This window comes from Dryas octopetala, chromosome 1, assembly GCF_963921425.1.
Source record: "Dryas octopetala chromosome 1, drDryOcto1.1, whole genome shotgun sequence".
Classification (NCBI taxonomy): Eukaryota; Viridiplantae; Streptophyta; class Magnoliopsida; order Rosales; family Rosaceae; genus Dryas; species Dryas octopetala.
This window is the reverse complement of record NC_141366.1, coordinates 19,881,816-19,900,710: the sequence shown is the minus strand read 5'-3', so window position 1 is coordinate 19,900,710 and position 18,895 is coordinate 19,881,816. Positions and strand designations below refer to the sequence as shown.

Sequence of the window (18,895 nt, the reverse complement as noted above, 5' to 3'; positions counted from 1 at the left end):
TCAAGACGAGTCCGTAGAAATTTTTCGTGTATTTTTCTGAGTTTGGAGCTATTTTTAATTAATTTTCAAAGTTTATAAAAATAAAAAAATGCGAAAAATAAAAAAGATGTGACACGTGGCGCACATCTAGCGCGCCACGTCAGCATTAACGGCCAGATCGTCAGCATTAACGGAATTGTTGACGGAACAAGGTAAAACGGGACACGGATGTAAGTTACAGGTGGTAATCTGGGACAAAAAAACTTTCAGGTGGTAAAGTGAGATTGAGTTACAGTTTTGGGTGGTAAATCGATAATTAAGCCTTAATAATATATGCCCATATTATGCATTTGTTGGGTAGCCTAATTGGAAGGGCTGTGGAATTGTCCACTCTACACTCAAGTTGGATCTCCCCTCCCCCAAATCAAAAAAATATTTTCTCATATTATAACACATAAATTGGTTATATCACGTGACAATATATCAATTATACTGAATATTTTCTCTATTGTTAGGTGTGAGTAATATTTTTTTCTATGTTTCTTAGTATTTTTTATTTGAAAAAAAAAAGTCAATTGATAAAACTAATGAGGGTTAAATGGTAATTTTACTATTTAGTTGACCTAGAATCAAAAGTTGAAGTTTTAACGGAAAGAGAATCCCTCAGTAAATCATCGGAGATCTCATGAATGTACTGCAATTACCATTAGTTGGTATTGACTAAAAAGAAGCTCAATACAAAATAATGACTACAGTCACTATACCCTATATTTGGTTGACTTCTTAAAAAAAAGTTCCTATATATATACAAGCTAGTTCACCTTTGTTGTGAGGACTTAGTCTTTTTCTTTTAAATTTTTTTGATCTGCTTTTTTAAAAAAAAATAATTTATATGATTTTTTTTTAATTAAGAGTAGGTGATCAAATTTGAGTGCAAAGGCAATTATATGACCCTTTCAATTGGATTACTCCAATAATTGTTTCAATCTTAATGACTTGTCTTCCTTCAAATATGAAACACATGTCTTAAATTGTCTATGGCTAAAAAAATAAGAAATGTAAACCGAATTATATATGATCTTGATAATGAAGAGCATTACTATCCATCGTCTATGTGGATGATTTGAGCCATTTACTATATAGATCACACTGTGAGACTCAGTTTCATCTTAGCAGATTGATTATGTAGACAATCAACCATAGGATAGTTCTAAAATTTTATATGAGTAAGTATAAAATTGTTGAATAAATTGCTAGCAGTAAGAGTATTTTTCTTCTTCTTTTTTGGGCTCTAGCTATACCACATTCTAGGGCTAGGTAACTTAGTGGTTGTACTCCTCTTTAACTCTTTTTATTATTATTTTTTCTTTTCTTTTACTATGAAACTTTGTAAAGGATATTGTTTGGATATGAAACTATGTCTGAGCCCGTGAAAATAGAGGGATGCCCATCTAACTTGCATGAAATTTAGGTAAACCCCCACAATACATCATGTGACCATCAACTTTCAAGGGCTTGGTTAAGGTTCAAGTCTAGGTGTTTCTAAAGTTGCCTTGAAATTAAAAAGAAAAAACTTTTTTTTTTTTTTTTTTAACTTATCATATGCAGAAAGCATATTCCTATACGAGTACAAGTTGGATTCTAGAATTTTATTGTACTAGTTGTAAACTGCAACAATATTGGTCAGTACGTCCGTATTTGAACGTACATATTGGGAAAATAAAAATATAGGTAATATTTCTCATTCATGATGTTTATTACCACTTTATTCAATATTTGCTACATATAACTAGATCATGGCGCACTATGATTGATTGATATGTGTGATTTTATTTATTATAAAAAATTAACGGTTACTAATATGTTGATATATGGCACACTAAGTGGAGTGGTAATAGCATGATTAAATGATTAATGGTGGTAAGCAAAATTGTACTCCTAAAATTACAAATAAAAACAAACCAATTAAATTTCCGGCACCATTCGGGAGGAAGAGAAAGAGAGAAGAGTCGCAAAGGAGAGAGAGAGGGGAAGATAGGGGAGGATGAGTTGGCGGATGCTGGCGGCAGGGGAGGAGGAGAGAATTTTTCTCTTTTTAGATTTTATTTTTCTCTCATATATGAGTGAATTGGGAGTACAGTGAGCAATTGGGGGGGGGGGGGGGAGTAATAATAGAAATTTCTTTTGAAATCCTACATCTGCTTCCACCTTAAGTACTCTTAACAGATATTAAGAAATCACAAGTGAAATTCATGGCGAAAATTTAGTGTAACAAATTGAAAACAAAAGGTCTACAAGGTCTAGAGAAGTCAGCACAAATGTTTGAAGTGTGAAAAGTTTTAATTGGAGATTAAAATTGGGCAAATAATTTTGGTAATTTAGCTGTCAAAGAAAGAGAAATATCGATCAACAAAGTTCCAAGAAATGATAACTCTTTTGTTCTTAAAAATGTATTATATGGTTCAGATTTAGATCCATACACCCATGTATGCATGCTTGCTTGAGTATTATATCATTGTAAAGATGGAATCATTTTGGCTGTAGATCGAATTGAACATGCCCTTAATGATTTTTCTTCTGTACGTAATTTCATATTTTGTACATATAATATATATATGTGTGTGTGTGTGTGTGGTCACTAAGTCCTAGTGAATTGACTCGAATGGGTAGCATAGAGAAAGTAAAATTTTCAACCTTCAAAGTCTAGTGGTAGTGTACAAATTCAATTGAACTTTGGAATTCTTATATAATTCTATCAGAATCAATGGAGCGAAATTAAAGGGCTAATTATGTTTTTGCTGCATTCAATCACTCCGGCCATAATGGCACTCAATGAGGTGTTTTCTCTGTTTCTGGAAACTCATCAAGTCTCAAGGATGATTTTCTTACTATTTTCTCTTCTTCTTTTGTTCGTTTAGAATTTCATAATTTTCTTTTCTCTTTACCTCTGATGTATATGGCTCATATTAATGAGGAGATGTGTTGGCTTTTGGTAGATAATTAGTCCCCTTCTTTGGTATTTTTTAGAAACTTTATGTTTCTCTTCTTTCTCATATACATTGCACACCCAAAGAATTTGTATCAAGAGATAACTGATCGAGGAACTATACATTAAGAGTTGGATTCACTTAAATATCTTAATATATCCTATTTTAATAATGAAAAAATCCAAGTCATAATTATAGTCTAATGACATGATGTTGAAGTAGAGTCCAATAATTATTGCTGATTGCCGGAAGATAGATTGAGAAATTTATTGCAAGATCTATTAAATTATTGTAGCTAGATTGCTTTTAATTCCACAAAAAGATTGAGGATTAAGAGACTGTGGTTGTTAGTTTTTTGTTAGAGATTTATTTGTCATGTTGTTATTTGGTTTCAACATAGCACCATTCTGAATAGCACATAATAGAAGCCATTCTCTAGCCAGCGCTTTCACTTCTACTACAACATAGCACATTCCACACTTCATTTGCTTATGCACTCTTTTTCCCTCATTCATTACTCGCTAAATTTGAATAAAAAATGTATATATTAACGGAATAATTTTAATTTGCAAAATTGAAAAAGTCAAGATTTTTAATTTTCTAAATTAGAAGTATGGGTTTTGGGTTTAGGGTAAGATATGAATGGAAAGGACCATTTTGCCCTAAAAAAAGACCCCACATGATTGGCACATGATGCTATGCAATCAGAAATTTGGATGAAAAAAGTATAAATTGATGAAATACTCTCAATTGGCAAAATTGAAAAAGTCAAGGTCCTTAATTTTTCAAATTAAAAATATGGGGACCAATCTGATACAAGTGTAATAGTTTGTGGACCAAAACAACATTAATCCCTTAATAAGAACAAAGACATTACGTATAAACTTGCCCTGCCCTTAAAATCACAGTAAAATAAGACCATAAAATGACCATAAGCAACAATGGAAATGCAATTTAGTATTTTTGTAAAGATTTATAGTTCAATTGTTTTTTTCATATTACAATTTTTTTCTTTTTTCTTTTTTGTTATTTTGATCGCCAAAGCATAATTCATTGAAGCAAATAAAGTAATTACATAGTATCACGGAGAAGAGGTTCCAACCAAGGAGGAACCTCATCCTACCATGAATGAAAGTCACTACAATATTCAAAGCAAAACTAGCAAGTGCAACTTAATTAATTACAATTTTTAGATATATTAATACATGTAGAACTATCAAAGACACCAAAGCCCAACCCTTTTCCTCATAAGATGCTTGTCTGATGCAAAATACTCCAACAGGCTCCTAAACCAATTTATGATAGCTTAAGCATCCGATCGACTAAAAAACCACAGCTTCAACACCTACAATCAAACAATTGTAGCCCGCAAAAGATTGTCAATATTTCGACTTGATGGGATGAAGATATGGGCAATCACCACCATAACCTCCCCTACCGAGACTATCCCAGTCCGAAGAACAAGATCAACACCTCTAGCCCCTGTCGCGGGGACAAAAGCACGTACCGCTTACGCTAACTTTCAATACAACAATTAACTAACAAAATTCTTCTTGATTGATAGCCAAAGAAAACCCTAAGATCAAGAGAGAAACTCAACAACCAAAACTAAATAGAGTTTATGGTGGAACCCTAGTCAAACCCTCGATCAAGATAAGGAATTGACAAAACTAAAACAACTAAATCAAAAGCCTGCAGCGACCTAGAATTCCAAGCTGCCACAAACAAAAGTGTGAGATTTTTTCTCTCTAATAGGTAGAGTTTTTTATTTTCTTAGTCTACTTGTTTGCCGAAGTTTACTTACTTCATACTTTTCCTATATTACAATTGTTTTGTTGTTGTTGTTGTTGTTTTGAGATTCTAAATCAAAATTAAATTAAATTGACAGTATAATTTTTTTATATCTTCCATTTTGCTCATGTGGACGAAGTAATAATCAACAAAATTCGAGTCATTTTGTAACAAAATAAAAATGGCAAATCCTAGGCGTGTTTTCATCCTAGAGCCTTGTGTCAACTCTCATTTTGCACAACTCTAAAACATACAACCATATAAAAATATATCTAATGAATAAAATCATATATATTTATTTGTGAAATATAACAACTACCTATAATTGTTAAAAAAAAAAGTATATATATAGATATATATCAAGTCTGCTTCACCTTTGGAGATCCCATTTTACACGAGCAGTCTTACGTAAGTTTTGTTTATAACTTTATATGCTTGTTTATGTTTTATGAGTTTATTAAATCATAGAGAAAATGCATAAATTATATAATAAATTATTCCCAAATTCAGTTTTTGAAAGATTTTTAACTGTAAACTTAGCAAAATAAAAGATTAAGTAGAATGACAACTATCCATGTATGCGCGGGCGAAAGTAAAAAGTTCTACCGAGTGCTCGGTAGCTTGTCAAGAGCTCGACGAATGCAGATGCAAATTGGTCGAGCTAGGTGAGAACCACCGAAAGCTTAGTAGGAATTGTCGAGCGCTCGGTAGACAGATTGGCCTTCTACTTAATTTTTGGGCCGGCTGGGCCCTAACTTATCTTTTTTTCTCATTATGGACATCTACTTAAAGGATAAATTACTCCTAAGTCCTGCTTTTTATAAAATTTTAACCATGAATCCAGCCAATTAAAAAAATAAGTTTAAGCCCAATCTATCTGTGTATGCGAGCGCTGAGACAAAAAAAAAAACACTCCAGAGCGCTCGGTGGATGCAGATGCATCCGCATCTACACATTTTTAGGTTGCAGATACATCGTTTTAGGTTGCAGATGACATATTTTAAGTTGTAGATGTAGATTTTAGGTTGTAGATACATCTATAAAGCGCTCGGAAATCTCCACCGAGCTATCGGTGGGAATTGCCAAGTGGACAGTTTGAGTTTCTACTTAATTTTTAGGTCGGCTGGGGTTTGACTTAAATTTTTATTTTTATTTTTTTTTATTTTGGGTTTCTAATTAAAGCACCCTAAAATAAAAGCCATAGAAAACAAAATGAATTGACGATTCACTTCAAAAAATTTAAAGCAAATTACAACTTGCATCCTTGAGGTTTGGGAAGTTTCACAACTTGCACCCTACCGTTTCCCATTTCAATTTTTTTAATTTAGTACCTAACGTTTTGATTTACTTACAATTGACTACTGTCGTCTGTCTGATTGTCTAATCAGACGTTAATTGATGATGTGGCAATTGTGGGTCTCACATTTTGTTGACTTGTCAGGCCGAACAACCTCTTATACTACCCCATAAAAAGTGTTTTAAGTCGTTTAATATGGATTTTTGGTTTTTGAATGACTTTCCAAAATCCATATCAAACTTGATGAATTGAAAATGTACATGCAGAGAGGTCATTTGGCCTTTTAGGTTGGAAAAAATGTGGAATTCGTAACTATCAAGTCATTAATTAATGTATAATTAGACAATCAGAAATATAACAGTAGTCAATTGTAAATAAATCAACCATTAAGTATTAAATTAAAAAAATTGAAACTATAAGGTGTAAGTTATGAAACACCCAAAACTTCAAAGGTGTAAATTGAAATTTGCTAAAAAATTTATAACAATTGCTTGAGCAATTCTCCATTTGCTTGAGAACGACTCAAGCAAAGCACGATTCCTCATGTGGGAATCCTTCTTAACTCAAACTTGGTACTTAAGAGCTAAGAGTTTTTAGTGGCAAAAAACCAAAAAAAAAAAAAAAAAGAGAGTTAAGAGTTTTTATTACTAATCATTAACTGACATATATATTATAATTTAGAGTTAGTTAGGCTACCTTAGATATATAGTTTCAAGACTGTGCTTAACCTGCTTCAATTACAAAATTAAATGTTAGTTTAGAATCATATAATTATGATTAGATTAAATACATACATGTGAAACATGCCAAAATGTGAAGATTAATTATATTCTTATAGGTAAGAGGGATTTGTTTGCACAGCTATGAAAATAGTAATTAAGTAATAGAGATATCACTTCCCGTTGTAAAAATACATACCTTAATAATGCACACATTGGAATGTGAAACTTGCTAATGACCCAAAGGAATTGCTAATCATGTGGATCATTAATGACATGAATTTCAGAACTCAGGTTTAGTGTATATTTTATTAAAATATTAGCCATCGCTAACCAATAAGCATAAACTTTTTATTTTTTTATTTGGAAAGTGGGAAGATCAAACTTGGGTGCATTGTAGGTAATCCTTCAGTTCTTTCAACTGAACTATCCAATAACTACAACCAATAAACATACTTAGCAGAGCCTTGATTGATGGGACATGTATGTCATTTTCTCAAAACTATGGATTGTTTTTTCTTTTGAACTATAGATTAATTAGTTAAAGTTTAGATTGGGAAATCTCATTTCCCAATATTAGTTGCACCCATTAATTATTAGGGAGACTTAGAGTTTAGTCTATTTTATGCGTCTTTCTTAGACTAAAACTGATAGTGATTTAGGATTTTTAATTAAGTCATTTTTTTCTACGGCTTTATGTTAGGTTTTAATTCTAAAATTTTGGGCTCCGCCCAAAATTTCGAAGTTAAAACCTAATATGCAGCTTCTACAAAGCCCACTCTACACCCTAGGAGGAGAAATACCCTTCAAATAGGGAAAAATCAAATCTGGGAAGGACTTTATTATGAATTAAAAAGATTTTCTTATAAATTTTAAAACACCCCCGGTCTCCATCTAAAAACTATTTTTCTAAAGAATCTAAGCCTAATTATCTCTAATTATTATGACATTAAAAAACTAGTAAATGCAACAAGTTAAAGCAAACCATGTGTGAATTTGGCTCTAAAAAAGAATGTGGGAATTAATTTTTAACCAATTGTCATATTATACATTTTCATATATACAGTTTCGATTAGGTGTGGATGACTGAATGTGTTACTGAGCGCTCGATGATAATTTTTTAAAATAGGCGAGCGCTGCTTTTTCCGTTGAGTTTTGAGGGTATACCCAGATGAGTTACCTCATCCCTTCTTAAGATATAGAATGGTCTTGATGGAGACGTTATGCAAGGATTTAGCTCTGGAATTTTAAGAAAATTCCAAACTTCTAGAGCTAAACCATAACATAAAAGCTAATAAACCAATGTCGAGTGCTTAATGCTGCAAAATTTTATACTACCGAGTGCTCGACACTGGGTGCGAATGTTCACACCTAAATGAGACTGATATATATATAGAGGAGTGCTCTAAAACTAACTGGTTAGCAAGTTAATACGAAGCTAACCATACTTTTGAGACTACCACATAACTAATCTCATAATTCGAACCGTCAATTATTTAGGTCATACTTCAAAAATTATCATTGGAAAAAATTAACTAAATCGAAAATCATTTAGTCATCTAATTGAGATCAAATAAATAGACGATCAGTGTTTTCGATAAAAGCATATAAATAGTTGTTGTTATAATTAAATGACTAAATGACTTCCGATTTTAGAGATTTTTTACAGGGATGATCTTTGAAGTAGGGCCTAAAAAATAGACGGATTTTGAGATTATATTGTGCGCTGAGCCCAACAAGGTAGTTAACTTTGAATTAACTTACTAACTAGTTAGTTTTAGAGTATTTTTGTATATATATATACACAAATATTCTTCTATCTGGTGTGTGTATTCAGTATTGGATCAATCTAATATGTTTTTTACGTACGTAGATATTAAGTTTTAGCTTTCAAAATTTAAAAGTTTTACATGCTAAAGTAATTCTGTTAAAAATGAGATGAAAAAATGGAAGAAAGAAATTGTCAATCGAAGCAATTATATATATTTGTGGCAGTTGAATTTCTTTAGTTCAGATCCATCGGCCTTTCTTGCCCATCGATTGGCAATTTGGCATTAATTCTGTAACTTAAAAATATCTGGACATTAGAACTTGAGAAGGGTCATTTTCAAAATTCTCAGTTCTCACAACCCTAACCTAATCCCACTGCTAGCTACTGCAAGACCCCTCCTTTGTTCCCTTCTGATCAGCTGAAAAAAGTAGAGAAAAGAACTAAATCCACCCAGCCACCACTTTTATTTATTATTGGTGCTATCTTTATCAAAATGGTATAAAAGCTACCTAGCTAGGAGCCTAGGACATCAGCATAGCATAACATCTACCCAAATTAAGTTAACCAAAAAAAATCTAATTACATTTGGTATTTATTCGTTTTATAGTTTGGTAATTAAATGGGGTTAAACAAATTAACCCTATATCTCTTTGGATGCTGGTAATTCTGACTTCTCAAAACGCTTTGGGAATGTGAAGCTCTAAGCCTCTAATCAAAAGAGGATAATGCATGTGCCAAAAAGTTAGACATTGTGACCCACACCTAACCCCCAATTTTTTTTTTTTTTTTTGGGTCAGTACCTACCCAGCATTTAGATGTGGGCTTTTGGGACCTACCCTTTTAATTATATGCCACTCTTTGTCTTTTAACTTCATTATCTGCTTGCTACTCCTGGTAGTGATCTTGGTGAGAATTAACCTGCAGAAACTATCAATTCCTTGACAAAGTAAAAGCATATTGTTTGCTTCCTGAGAAAATATATAGAAAAGACAAAACATATATATGACCTTTTTGGTGAGTTAAAGTAAAAGAAGAAACACAAAGCACATAGAATAGACTTAATTAAACAGCTAGCACATTGAGAATAAAACTTTGCAAGCAAAAAATAAAAATCAGTAGGTGGGTTTCAAGGAACAACCAGAAATTGTACTGTGATCTCTGTTGTACACAAAAGCCCTTGTGAAAAAGTTGGTGTCTCTGTGAAATTAATTAATATATAGCTATAAGCTACTAGTGAAGCTTCTATGATTTCTATCCTATATGTACATATTCTATTCCCAACTGTCATATATACATTTATATATATAGAGAGAGAGAGAGAGAGAGAGAGAGAGAGAGAGAGAGAGAGAGAGAGAGAGAGAGAGATGTATGTACGACTTTTCGTTTTTCTGTACAAGTTAGCAGGTGTCCATCTCCCAACTGAAAGTCCATTTATATGCCTACAATATATGGTTGATTGTTCAATGTTCATTAAGTTTCAAGTTTGGATTCTTTTTTCATTTGTATTTCTCCAAGTATTTGTTTATGGTAATTTTTTTTTCCCTTCAGATAGATGTATTTAATGTAATTAAAGCAAAGTTGGAATTAAAACTTAATCTTGAAAAGAGAGGAATATGATCAGAACGATTTAGTCAACATAAGCAACCCTCCTTTTCTTATATTATAATTGAGACTTTTACAATATTGTACAAAGAAATATCATTAGACATACAAAAATTAAAGAGAAATATAATTAGACATACAAATATTAAAGAGAAAAAAACATTTTTAGTTCGTGTGTTTTACTCCGAAAACATATTTAGTTCTTGTGATTTAAAAACTCCATATTTGGTCTCTATGTTTTATGTTCTTTGCAATATGAGGACAATTTTAACAACCTCACAATTTTAATTTTTGTTTAAAAATCAAATTGAAGGTTACATACACTATTTTTTGTCATTTTTAAGTAAAATTCACGAGTTTATTAGTTTTAATTTAAGAAAAATTTTATCTTGTTTATAAAATGTCTTTAAATTGTAAACAATATAAAACACAAAGACCAAATGTAGAGTTTTGAAACCACATACATCAAATTTATTTTTGGGATAAAATACAGGGACCAAATTAAATTGTTTTTTTTTTTTCAAAATTAAAAACACTCAAAACACATATCACCATCTCACAGCAACTGTAGCACAAAAATTATTCGCCCTACCATAGACAATTGGGGAAAGCAACCAACGTCATGATTTTCTCAAATTGGGGGAGCAATTTGCGTGCCTAACTCCAATAAGTTTTCTCAATAACATATATATTTTCCTATTATATATGTGTAATATATTATATATAGTATTGTATTTAATTCAACGTTATTTATATCATTGTGATCTAATATTTTTTGTGAAGCATCTTGCAATTCCGGCAATATTTCCAACAGCCTGTAAAAGGCCAATCGATGTTCATTTTTAGATACAAAACTTAAACCCTATAATTTTAGAAATTTACTCGAACATAAACTAACTTGAGCATCAGAGTAGTTTCTTTGTTTTATAGGTCCCCTTCTCTGCCAACTCGAACATGGTGTTTCACTTATGAAATCAACAAAATGAGATTATTGTATAGGAATATTATTCTTATGAGAAATTATGCACAAAAAAGACTAATTGCTAGTTGGTACACAGTTCTTTTAGTTAGCATATTATAACAGAAAAAAATTAGCATATTATAAAAACCCTTTAATTTAATTATTAAAATTTGTGACAAAGAACCACTAAACATTTTTTTAGGGTCATGTTTATCCCCTTAGCAGGCATTATTGGTAATGCGTGCGTCTGCAATGTGTGTAAGCATGGGTTTCTAGATACCAAATTGCTAATGAATTTTGGTACAAAGTAATTAAAAAGATTTTTTTTTTTTGTTGGAGACTTATCAATAAAATAAAATTATACTTATCAGACCATTGATCATATTAATCAATTATTGACTCACATAAGTAAAGTCAAAAGTTGACTCGATCATAGGGATGAGAATTATTACTTGTTGTGAAATAAATGAGTCTCAGAGTGAGCTTATGTATATATCAATGACACACTGCTACATTACTTGAAATTCAAATTTGAGACACCTACCATCACTTAAAATTATTGGCTCTCTATATGTAAGAAGTGAGCCAATCTTCATCACAAATTAATCCCAATTTATTATGTGTTTATTTTGGCTTATGTTTTTTTGTCTTTTCATCTTTCTTGTAAATTAACACATGCCAAATTATTAATGTCTTAACTCTTAAGAAGAAGAATAACTTTTTACATATAAGAAACATGAGACAGTTCTTCCTTAATTGGTAGGTTATTAACATTTTAAAGGTGTTCGAAATTGTTTAATTATTAATTATATAAGGTTATGCTTTTTAATTATTATATTTTGCTGGAGATCGACCTTTTCAATGCTCGTGTTCTTATGTCTATTGACAATTTATGGACATGCCAACTTCCAAAATAAAATTGATTAGAAAGGAGCATGACATTTATCAAATGTTGAAATTATATGAATATTTGAATATTCTAAAGATTAATTTTGAACCAAACATGACTAATTAACCAACCAGTAGACTTTATTAAAGAAGGGAAAAAAAAAAAAAAAAACCAACCAGTAGACTTTATTAAAGAAGGAAAAAAAAAAAAAACCCACCAGTAGACTTGCAATGATATTCTCCCCAGTTTCAGCTTTTATACGGATGCTAGTTGGATAAATTTTATATTTTTGCCTGAATATATCTATATATTCTGCTGCCTCATATTTTCAATGAGAAATACAAGAACAATTCAACTTTTTTTTTTTTAATTATCAAGCAATATATTCAACTGATTCAGATAGACTAATTAACTAAAAACCAAAAGATAGACTAATTAATTAATTTGCTAGCTAGTGGCCATATTGCTCCATTCATGTCCTGCAGTTGGTTGGCTCCCACCAATGCTTGTGTCATAATTTTTTGTTCTGGTAGTTGATGATTGATAATTCTGACAAAAAATATACAATAATTAATCTGCAAGGAGTCTATTATTATTTTTCGAATCATTTATCATTTTTCTATATCCATATGGATGAGGAGGTAGTTCCAAAACCTAATCTAATTAAAGAATACATAATGTTTTTAACAAAAACATCAGCGAAATTAAAATTATTTTGTTATCTAATTGTGATCGGAAAAAAAGACGTGCAAACACAATATTTTTGATAAAACATTTAATTGATGATCATAGTAATCAAATAATTAAATGATATTTGATTTATTCGATTTTTAACTAGTTAGATATTCTTTAAAGGTGTCCTCGAAAATAAATGGTTATGGAGTGAGTGAAAAAAAACAGTAAGTGCCATATAAAGATATATATATATATAGGTTTAATTTGTATTTGAACATTCCTTTAACTATATAGGCGAATCGATTCAGTCATCATTGACAATTATTTAACATCGTGTATTTTAAAGTTCATCACAGATCAAAATTTTGTTTTCTTTATGACAAAATCCAAGTTTACATAAAAGCAGCTGAGAAAGCAAATTAGGATATATAAGGATGGAAAACTGAGCAGAAGGAGGCCTAATCCATTAATGCAAAATTCTTGTTTGTATGTGTAAACTACTCCCATGCATAACACATTGTGGCCCTAGAAATTTCAGCTTTGAAAATAAAATAGAACTTTGATTTTGCATTATGTTTCCCTTTAGAATCCCTTTTGATAATTCAGGGAGCTTTAATTTCCTCTACTTTTATCTTTATTCCCATGTATCAACTTGTATGTAATATTAACTAGTGGTTTTCATTAAAAAAAAAAAAAAAAAAAAAAAAAAAAAAAAAAAAAAAAAAAAACAAGAAAAGAAAAAATACTTGTGCTTTTTCTTTAGTTTCAAAAGTGGTGGCAAGTTAGGTTTTAACATCCTTTATCCCCCACAAACCTTGTCTCTGATGTGGCCAAAAAAACCAGAGATATGTTGAGCCTTGACTGTCTTTTGGTCAATATCTTTTAATTAATTAATTAATTAATAGCTTGAAGCAGCCGACTTTGCTTTTCCTTAATTTCTACGTAAAGCAGATACTTGAGCCTCCATGTAACTCTTTCCTTTCCCACTTGCTAGTACAAAAACAAAAAATATATACACTGATTTGTGCCATGATTTATGCTAATTAAGTCCCCTGGTCTCAACCATGTTCCTATAATTTTTGTACTTGGAGCCCAGTAAACAATCATAATTAATTTGGACATTTCCCATGCTCCCTGATTTAAGTGATCCTCATAAATGTCCATCACTTTAATTCAACTGCCCTTCTCATATTTTAATTGGCTTCTTAGTACTTATTTCTCAACAGCAGCAATTTACCTAGGATGTAAAATCAAGACTCATCTATGCTACTAATATTGTATAACATGCAAACAAATTTATCGGTATAAAGATCAATATTCTAACAGTGAAAAAATAAACCCATTAATATTTAAGGGTTGAAGTTGTGTTTGTATGATAATATTTCTGTAAAATCAGATCGAATTCGAACATACCTATACAGAATAATACATACAGAACAATCAACATATACATAAAATTCTATGACTTCGTTAGTCGTTTACTCGTTTATATGCACATGAACGATCATCAGTCATCGAGGATTCACACATCAATTAATCAACAGCTAATGCTAGCATTTTTGTAGCTTGTATGATATATAAACTTGCTTATTCAGTTCCTATTTTGCAGTAAAAGATTTGGAGAGAGGCATGGTTGAATAACAAATTAGGATATAAGAGAAGTTGGGCTTCTAAATAAATTATGGGGAGAAAAGATATTGTAATGTGATATACATGGAATATCCACAAAATTAGGAAATCCTTAGCCAGAACAACTAAGCAAGTAAAGCATCCAGAGAAGCCCAACTTAAACGGCCCACAAATCATATATACATGCATGAACTGCCCCAGTGGCTGTCCTATTCCTACTACTAGTACACTTTTTAGTAGCTACTTTAGCCTCACTAGCGCAGTACATGAAGAGACTGAGTTTGGCAGTAACACTTCTTTACCTGTAACAATTAGTAATACCAGACTATGAAGGGGTTTTCTCTAATGCGCATTGATCCTGCAACTTCCATCCCATATTAGAGAATTCTTGAGACTATGAAAGTCCTTTGCTTTTCCCTCATATAGGTCAAATTCACTATAACGGCTCAAAACTCTTTGCAGAATGTCACCCTAATCACAACTTGCCCATAAAAGCAATGAATTTCATCCATGACTTCATAATGAATTACTCCACCAGCAGTATCCTCACCCCAGCTCTTATACAGTCCTTAACTGACTCCAATATATCAAGCATAAGAAGCAACAAAGACTATTAGATTTTCTCATGAATACTAACAGTCACCTTTGTTTGATCAAGATGAGCCCCATCCCATGTCTTGGCTCCAGATGGAGAGCATAAACTTGCATTTTTAGGGACATACAAGGAGTTTGAGATCCCATCTCTTTGGCTATGAATTCTAAGATTGTTTCTGACAAAAACAAGATCCTGCACTCTCTCCACTCCCAATCTGTTGGTTGTTTCTCGACCGGGAAACTCATATTCTTGCCAGATCTCTTGACACATTTCAATGCTTGAAACCTGACTCAAAACTCTTATAGCCAGTGTCTGTAGGTGAGGTGTTTCAAAACCAAAGTTCTCCCACCATGCAACTGGGTCCATTTTATCCCTAAAATCGACAGCATCTTCATCTCCAAAAGAGCCCTCCAGTTGCCAGTAAGAGCTGAGCTGCTCTCTAAGGACTCGCCTGGTTGCGCTTTCAGACTCATATCTGTCTAGGGTGGCTTTCCAACCCCTCATTACAATTTTATCTTTTGTTTGACCTTTCCCAAAGTACCTAGGGTTCAGTATGTAACCAGCAGCATGAAGTGGAGAAAATAGCACATCCCATCTGTTCTCTATCAGCTCTTCCAATTGGTTCAATGTGCCATCATCAATATCCTGACTTCTCATGGCTTCAAGAGCCTGCACCCACCAATCATAAACATCACCCATGACAAGTTTGTCAACATTAAGCATAGCAAGGAATCTTACAAATGGCTCAAATAATTGCAACAACAAATGAGCACTACTCCAGAAATCATCCCCTAAAATCGTAGCTTCAATACTTAAAATGTCATCAGGAATACTAATCTTCCATTGTTTCCACCCTTCACTAACAACTAACTCTTGAAGTGGTTGCTTTAGCTCAAAAATTCTCTGGACAATGCAGAAGGAAGGTGCAAACTTCATAGAAAGTGGACCAGAGCATCCCTTCAGATTTTGATTGAGCATACATGGAGAAAAGTGTTGATATGCGGTAATGCATTGCTCAATTTCCTTAGCACATAAGACAACAGGTTTTATCAAATCCATCTCAGCTATTTCTTCCATCAACATGCAGATAGAGCGTGAAGTGCAAGGAGACCAAAATACATTAGGAAACTTTGACAACATAATGGAATCAGATAATTTACTAGCATCACCTAAATGAGATATTATCTGAAGCACATTGCTGGGCCCAACTTCCATGATAGTATCACCAAGAATACCTGCAAACACATTGTCTGCCCCATCAGTATCATCTATATCTACTGCTTTCAGAAACATAAGTCCTCTTGGATTAGAGATGAATAAATTAATGTGAAAGCTGCCTAGCATGCTTTCTAAGCAACCAACACACAATATTGTGCATCCCGTGTGAGGCCAGGACTCCCTAACTAGAGCCAAAGATTTCTCTATCCTACCTTTCTCTCTACTTAAGAAGGAATCAGAAAGCTCATCTATTGATGGGGGTTCATACCCAGGGCCAAAAGCAGCTATTGCTTTTGCCATGTCATGAAAGTAAGGAGAGTTCACAATACTGACATTCAATCCATGAGCATAAAAGAATCTAGCTACTATTTCATCTATATCTTCTTTAGTGACGCAAGTAAGACTTGGTCGTGAATTCCGAATGCGCTTACTAGGCTTTGCACTTCCAGAAGTTCTTTTCTTCTTGCGAGTTAGGCGCTCTTCCTCTAAGTTCTGAAATGCTTCTCTTAAAGACCTGTCTATTGCTGGGCAGCTTTTGATCCCAACACCGGTGAACCCAAGTAGGTGGGCTGTAACACGTGAATAAGATCCATTATAACGTAGATTACAATGGTTGCATTTCCACCTTTTGGTACCACTTCCTTTGTCAAACCTACCAAACACACTTACATGCTTCCATCCCCACTTATCAGATTCTGATGGCATATTTCAACCCTGGTTAGTGACTACATATCACCTGTGAGCAGAAAAGAACGAAACAAACAAATGTGTTAAACCACCACGGTGAAATGTTATACTTGGAGCCAAGAGAAAGAAAACAAGAATTTAAAGCGTTTCTAAGTATCCACTCATTCTTCTTTCAATCTATGAAAGACATAACAATTCCATAATGATAAAGGTTATGCCATCAAGGATACAAGTTATAACAACAAAAAAATATCATCCTATACTGTCAAGGGTATGAATTTCAATTTTCTGAATATTGTCATATAAAAATATAATTCTAGTAATGAGGTAGGCCACCTTTGATGATCTCCTAGATGATGGCCATTCAAGAAGTTAAACCAACTGGCTATGTAGCCTTCAAACTTACACAGCATGAACCAAATTCTGAAAGTAAAATTCACCTAACTATGATCGCAATATAAGAGTTATGTTCTGTAATTTAATAATCCACGGTTCCAACTTTTAAATGAACCATTGTTTGAAACTCCTCCCATCACTAGTCACCATACCTGAAGGTTAGCAAGCTTGTTCCCAGGTCAGCTTTATCTTTTCTTTCCTTTGTCTACTGCCCGACCCCAGGTCAGACTTCGTAAGAAGGCTTGCTAGAGAATTGTGTTGTGAATTTCCCTCCCTTGTACATAAATGGGGTAACATGAACAATACCAGCCAGATCCTACACAATGACAATTGGGCATGTTCGGCTATATCAACAATTTTAGAAAACACAACATTATTTTTTTGCATCTACTCCTAGAGAAACATAGGTTTGCTTTTCTGAATCAAGTATGCCATTTAATCTGAATTATGTTCAGTTTTCGTTTATTGTAACTCATAAAGATGCAACAGTCAATATGTAATGCAATGTGACTATTTCAATGATAACCATCCCAATACATGCAATCACAGATATGGCCACTAGCCAAAGCTAGAAATTTCAATGGCAAAACGCAAAGATATATATCATGAAGTATTTTCATACATGAATTGGGGTGACAACAAAAGTTGTCCCAAATTCCCAACACACTGCTACTCTTCATATATATTAATCCTGACCCACAAGGCTTGTGAGGACCTCATCTACCAAGTCAATCAAGTTATGAATCATAGAAAATTATGTCATTACCCAAGAGAAAAAACTTCATCCTACCATCATCTTGATCATAAATTCTGTAATTTAATACTTCACCAGCTTTGTTTTTTAAACATGCAGTGAAATATACAACAAGACCAGTGGTTTTACAAATTCTACAACTTGCAGTAACTTGGGTTTTCCATTTTAAACTAAATAAAATCTAATTCACACTTCCAACAGAATCTGATATGATTCTCTCTCAAAAATTTGTTTCTCTACTCATGATATGAAATCAGACGAGGTAGCAGTGAAATTCATAAGATTATGATCAACAGAGCCAACAAGAAATCAAAAAGGTAACGAAATGCCCAAAAATATATAAGCTTCGCAAAATTGATAATTTATTTACTGAATTGAAGTGGGATATTTTCAGATTTCTAATTCAATTAGCAAAAACAGAGGAAAATGATTTGTTATTACTTTACCTGAAATCCTAGACGTTTTTTCCCTTCTTGTTTTTGGCGCGGCTGATTCGAATTTAACGAAACCTGGCGTTTCTTTCTTAGGGTTTCTAAGAAACCAGAAACACCGTTTCTTAGGGTTTCTAAGAAAGTAAGAAACAAGAAACACCGTTTATTTGGCCAAAAAACAAAAAGAAACACCGTTTAAGCGCAGAGAAAATGAGACCCGTTTCTTAGACGTAACGTTTCTTTGTTTTTCTACTATTTTTTTTTAGCAAATTTCGACTTTTTTTTTTAGTCAAGACTACAATCATTGCATATCCACCTTTAGCAAATTTCAACTTACAAGTATGAGACTTGGAGTGTTTTACAACTTGCATCATCCTGGCGAGAGTCATGATTTAAAACTTAGGTGGTTTATTACTATAAATGGGTTGAGATTATGGGCTATATATAGGACTGGTGGTAACTAGTAACTGGTAAGCTATAATTGAATTGAGCATTATATGGTCTATAAAATTAT

General features: G+C 32.6%; 1 protein-coding gene across 3 annotated transcripts; it reads right to left on the bottom strand.

Moving 5' to 3' along the window:
• Positions 1-14,342: 14,342 nt before the first annotated feature.
• Positions 14,343-18,532, bottom strand: LOC147298950 (uncharacterized). Of its 3 annotated transcripts, XM_086228914.1 has the most exons (4): positions 18,397-18,532; positions 17,349-17,512; positions 16,545-16,849; positions 14,343-16,130 (listed from the first exon to the last, which is right to left on the bottom strand). In XM_086228914.1, exons 3-4 carry the CDS (start codon positions 16,816-16,818, stop codon positions 14,914-14,916), a joined length of 1,491 nt encoding a protein of 496 aa, XP_086085040.1. In that variant the 5' UTR covers positions 16,819-16,849; positions 17,349-17,512; positions 18,397-18,532; the 3' UTR covers positions 14,343-14,913. The 3 variants fall into 3 exon arrangements, with proteins under 3 accessions (XP_086085040.1, XP_086085038.1, XP_086085039.1); XM_086228912.1 differs by having other exon boundaries at positions 14,343-16,849; XM_086228913.1 differs by lacking the exons at positions 17,349-17,512; positions 18,397-18,532 and having other exon boundaries at positions 14,343-16,682; positions 16,783-16,842.
• Between the last annotated feature and the right edge of the window lie 363 nt (positions 18,533-18,895).

Excerpts from the sequence above, each read along its gene's own strand:
- LOC147298950 (XM_086228912.1), bottom strand. The coding sequence starts at position 16,818 with ATGCCATCAGAATCTGATAAGTGGGGATGGAAGCATGTAAGTGTGTTT.